Raw genomic sequence first — 5479 nt, 5'->3', positions numbered from 1 at the left:
CCCCTCCCCTGCACTGGTGTATCCGGAGACCGGTTCCTCGCATCCTGTCACTTGTTCCAGGGAAGAAGAGACCAACCCCCCGCCTTGCTCCAGCCTCCTGTCAGGGAGTTATCAAGAGAGCTAATGTTTAAAAATGACATCAGTATGATGTCCCTGATTGCTGGATAATTATCCTGACAGACTCCATACTGACCTGGCAGGGTCCAGCGTTGGAGTGGAGCGCCGGGGCCGCGCAATCTCCTCACCTGCAGCACAGGATGGACAGCGCAGGGTTAGAACCATTCCCCCACTCACCCTCAACATCACCCCCAGCCTACCCAGATCCTGTGCTGGCAGGAGGGCTCACACCAGCCCACACACTGGCACAGCAAGTGTCCCATCCCACGCCTGCTATGGAGATGCTGGCAGAAAGAGGTCTGGATTTTAATTCGGATTTTCTTTCTGTCAGGAACTGGTGTAGGGAGCTGCACTGTTGCTGTAGAGCACCCCAAGGGATGTCCCCTGCGGCCTTCTTTAAGGATAGGATTTAGGTGCCATCGTTTCTGCCAGGACCACTTTAAAGCAAACATAACCCATTCCCTTTTTTTGTCCTTCCCCAAAATACCACCCACCACCACCCTGCCGTAACCACTGCTCCTGAAGGCTGCAGAACATACTTACTGGATAAATTCCTTTTAATTGTCCCCTGGAATTAGAAACACATGAGGTAAGTGGGATGTAGTGGGATGCAGGCACATAGCAATTGTCACCCAAGGAGGGACACAGCAGGAGCAAAGCAGCCCAGCGGATGAGGCAGGAGATGCCTAAGGTGGTATTTACTGTATATGGCTGCACGTGTGCATTGTGAAATCCCATTTTCTCCCAGCATCAGGGAGATGGAAAACCCTACCAAGAGGATTTTGAGCCAAAAACCTACCACACAGATTTTGAGCCTACGTAAAGCCATCACCTAGCAGCGTTGCCTTCACAGCCAGCCTGATGCCAGTAGCTTTTGGGGGTCACTGACACCCCATTTAGAAGTGGCATCAAACAAAAATAAAGCCAAATAATGTGTTTTCAGCAAACCCAAACCTCGTTCTATCTGCACAATACACATGTGCCAGCACACAGCAAAAGCCAAACCCCCTCCCCAGACCACGGGAACTGGGGCTGCGGGGCAGATAGGGGAGCAGGAGCCCTGCTGGAGCAGGATGGACAGTGGGGTACCCCTGGACCTTGAGCAGGGTCTCCAAGGGGTTTGCAAGGATGTAGGCTGAGCTGTGGAGGATGCACCTTTGCATTGTTGGGGGGTGACAAAGCCCCACCATCACCGGGGTCACACAAGGGGTTGGATAATGGCACTGACACTCTGCTCCCCTTCCCCCGCACTCACTGTGTTACCCAGCACAGCCTTGGACCACCCCCCAGCACCCCCATTTCTCGAGCAGCAGCGGGCAGGGTGCTTACCGGGCTGCGCCGCTGCGGTCAGCAAGAAGGAAGAGAGAAGAGACACCTGGTCAGAGAGCAACAGGTCAGCGCCCCAAGTCCCCCAGTGCCCATCACACCCCTCCATCACAGCTTCACAGGGTGGAGCTGGTGGGTCACTATGTGGGGGGGTGGGGAACAGTGACCCCAGAGGGAACCCAGACCCCAAGGAATGGGTGAATGTCCCCATTTTGGGCTCAGAGCAGCCTGAAGCCCAGTCTTCTCGGGGAAACCATCACCAGCCACCGATGGATTTTTCTGCTTTCTCGTACCTTTCATTGTGCAACATTGTACATCAAACGTGCCCAGATAAAACTGTGCCCTTAGACATCTTGTCCAAAGCCACCAGCTTTCTCACTCAAACTACACCCCCCAGACTACGCACATGCCAAGCAAAGGCAGCCTGGCTCTGTTTTTAAACGCTCAAAGTTAAATCGGGAGAGAAGGAAAATTATAACCAACGCGCCCTCCCAAATGGGAAGATTTGTTATCGCATTTTACGTTTCAGCTCTAGAGACATGCAGAACAAGGACCATGCAAAACAAGAGAACACGAGACTGTGTTAAAAAGTTACAAGAGAAAAAAACCTGTATTTCTTACCGGACTTTTCCTCTAAAAGAATGCAGAAAAATAAGAGAAGAAAATGAGAATAAAAAGATATTTTCTATGAAGAGATAATACAGAAACAAAAGATGCATATCGTGACCAGGAGCATCAGGTGTTTGAAGCCCAGAGCAAAGCCGAGTCAGATCACATCTGGCCAGGCTGTCACTCACTCAGGGAGGAAGTTGGAGTGAGAGAGAGCAGAGAAATAAAACCATTTTACAGACAGGATTCACATGCTTTGTGGTCAGCAGACCCTGCCAGCTATAGACAAAGGCCATCTTCCAGCCTGTCTCACTGCTTGGAAGGGTCCGCGTCAGAAGACAGTCAAAAGCACCATTTCTACCCCTAAATACTTAAATTTAAGGCTATTACTCATCAGCTTTGCACAGTGACTGTTTTTTCAGAACACTGCAGAGCCCCCGCTCCTGGGGCTGAAGTTTCCTGGTGCAAAGAGCAAAGCAGGGTGGAGCTGCTGGGAGGAAGGAGCAGGGAAGAGGAATGGTGCTCTGAAGATGCCGGGTTGTCGCTGGTACGGCTCATGGCACGTGCTGGTTGTACCACCACATCCACAGTTCTCCTCAAGAAATGAAAGCTGAGCTACTGGGCTTCAGACACCAGCTGACAGCAGCACCTCCAGTTTTCTTCTTGTCTTCAAGCGAGACACCATAATTTACACAGTGCCTATGGACACAGCACCTCCCATGCCTCTGCTCCCTTCCAGGAGAGGCTGGCATACAGGAGGGATGGAGCAGGACTTTGGTTTCGGAGGGAGACAAGGCCAAGGGCAGGGACACAGGCAGCAAAGCATGGAACTCCCATGGGTGTAAAACTCCTTCAGCCAGCTCCTGCCCAGGGCACTGGTGCTTTTCTGGACATCAGTGCCGCTTGCCAGGATCTGCTGTGCCACGGGGGCATCCAGCTGCTCAACGGTGGCACCGCTCACCTCCCCATCTGCACCCTTTGGCTTCATACACCAGATTTTGGATCCCAGCACGGGGAAGCAGCACGGTTCCGTCTGTTCAGCCTGGCACAGGGATTTTCCCCCGCGCAAGCCCTTTGGGTTGAGCAGAGTGTGGCTGCGCTGCTTTGCAGGAAGGCAGGTGCTGGGCAAAGGAATTTCCCTGCAGCAAAACCCAGAGCAAACTAACCCAGCGCCCAAAGGGCAGGATCCAGCCCACACCACGCTGACACTCACAGGGGCTAAATCCTTCCTAAACAATGGCACAACTGCCCCCGATCTCAGCAGAAGAAACACCACGAGAAAGAGCAGAGACAGTGTCCCATCTAGCAAAAGGCACATCTCGTGGGGTTGTGCTCTCCTGGGAAAGGCGAGGTGAGGAATCACCACCCACTACATCAGCCTGATCCTTGATATCGCTGCAAAACTATCCAGGGAATTCATCAGTAAGAATAAAAATATCCAAAATATCTGCTAGAAGGCGAGCGTAACCATTCAGTAGTTTCTTACTAGATCTTTATTTATTGCTAGAGATGAAGTTGCTTTATATCTGTTGGCTAAATTCACCAAAATACCTATCTATAGGATCAATGCCAGAGCCACTAGCTACACCCCAGGATGGGCGAGTCTCCCACAGTGCCACCCCAGGGTCAGGAGCCTGCTGCCAGCAAGGGATGAAGAGAGAAGAGCCGTGACGATAGGAGAATACTCCAAAGAGAGACTTGGCCCCTTGAAGAAATTCCCAGGGCTTTCCCTAACCCATTTTTGAAGTGTTGCACTGTTTTCTCTCTCCTCCCAGAATAATGTTGTCTCCTACATTATGTGTATTTATAAACACGCGTGTGCACCAAGCTGCTGGGGCCATCACTTCACCTGGTTTAACGATAAGAAATTCGTGGGTTTTTTTCCCCCCTCAATCAAAATCATCCACCTGTTGGGCAAATATTTGCCAGTCTCCAAACCTCCTCCCTTCCTTTCCCTTTTTTTTTTTTGCTTTATTTTGGTGGGGGTTTTTTTTGTTGTTGATTTTAGGGGTGTTTTTTCCTCTTTTTTTTTTAACCTGTCCCCCCCAGAAGCTTCCATTAAAATCAGTGACATTGCGTTGGTTTGGAAAGAAGAAATAAACCACAGTGATTTTATTTCCTCTTCAAGTTTGAGGTTCATTCACACTTCAGAGACAGGCTATTTATAAACCCTAGAAAGCTTCGTCTGAAGAGACACTAGAGCCCACACGAAAACCCACTGAAAGGCAAAAAGCAAATTGTTCCATGGCTGAACAGATTGGGATGAGACATCAGAAATCTTGACAAGACTTCGGAAAACCAGAGACTGATGCTATTTATACCGGGAGGGACTAAGGAGAGGCAGGCTTTCCCACCCCACATTCACCCCTGGGCTGAGAAACGTCCCTCTCACATCCCATAGCAGTGGTGTGAAAAACCCCAGAGAGGCCTTCCCTGTCCCGGGAGTCAGGACAAGACCCATCCCATTTATGTCCCAAATGATGAATACAATGAAAAAATGAGGAAAAAGGGACAAAATGAGGGAATAGTATATTCTGATCTCCATTTTGTGAGCAGAAAAGGTAATTTTTATGACATTTTGAAATGGAAATATCACTGCGATACATCCAAGCTCCTCCTGCAGTGTCATTATTAGTTCCACATAGACTAGAGCCTATAGATAAGGTCACAAATGACACTTCACCACTAGCACCTAAGGAGGAGCCCCTGCACGCTCGGGATGATCCCTGTGGAACATCAGCTGGAGGGAAGAGACAGAAACGCTGAGGACTCACCACAGGGGATGGGGAAAGTGCAATGTTGCCTATTGAGGCCTTCAGCTCGTCCACCGTCGCCGCGCTCTTCAGGATGTCCTTAGCCTGAAGAGGCTTGATCTTAATGTTGAACTTCTTGTGTGCCTCCTCTTCCTCTTCGGACTCGCTGGAGGAGTAGAAGTGCTTTCCTTTGGTAGGTAGAGCACAGTTAAAGAAGGTTTCCTTTCGCTGCAAGGGCAGAGCCTTGGTGTTCAAAGGCTCGAGCCTTTGAACCTTGAATTCCTTTGGGAATTAACTGTTCCCAAAATGCTTGTCCCAAGGGCAGGAGTAGCGCGCAGGAGCAAATCCTCCTCCTGTGCCTCTCGCTGCTGGGGTGTTTCACTGGTTTATCTGTGTGTGGATAGAGGACATGGGAATGGGTGCTCACAGTAATAAATCCAACGCTGGGTTAGCCCAGCAGGGAGTTGCCTTGGTGTCCGGGTTCCCTCCCCATGGTGGCTGCACTGGCTCATCACCCACAGAGAACCAGCATTTTTCAGCAGTGGTAGAGGAAGAAATTCTGCTTTTCCATGAATGGTTTGGGGTGAAGGGACCTTCACAGCTCCCCCAGTGCAACCCCCTGCAAGGAGCAGGGACATCTGCACCCAGAGCAGGGTGCTCAGAGCCCCAAGGGC

General features: G+C 50.6%; 1 protein-coding gene across 1 annotated transcript in view; it reads right to left on the bottom strand.

The window, feature by feature from the left end:
• LOC104489967 (SH3-containing GRB2-like protein 3-interacting protein 1) overlaps positions 1–5479 on the bottom strand; it is a gene marked incomplete at both ends in the record, with an annotated part of 16474 nt that overhangs the window by 4493 nt on the left and 6502 nt on the right. The window contains 5 exon segments of the mRNA XM_010132188.1: positions 167–245; positions 661–685; positions 1447–1458; positions 2065–2076; positions 4827–5002. Coding sequence (XP_010130490.1) covers positions 167–245; positions 661–685; positions 1447–1458; positions 2065–2076; positions 4827–5002 — 304 coding nt within the window.

The sequence above is a fragment of the Buceros rhinoceros genome, unplaced genomic scaffold, assembly GCF_000710305.1.
Source record: "Buceros rhinoceros silvestris isolate BGI_N320 unplaced genomic scaffold, ASM71030v1 scaffold30782, whole genome shotgun sequence".
Taxonomy (NCBI): Eukaryota; Metazoa; Chordata; class Aves; order Bucerotiformes; family Bucerotidae; genus Buceros; species Buceros rhinoceros.
The sequence above is the reverse complement of the archived record's forward strand: the minus strand, read 5'-3'. Positions and strand labels throughout refer to the sequence as shown.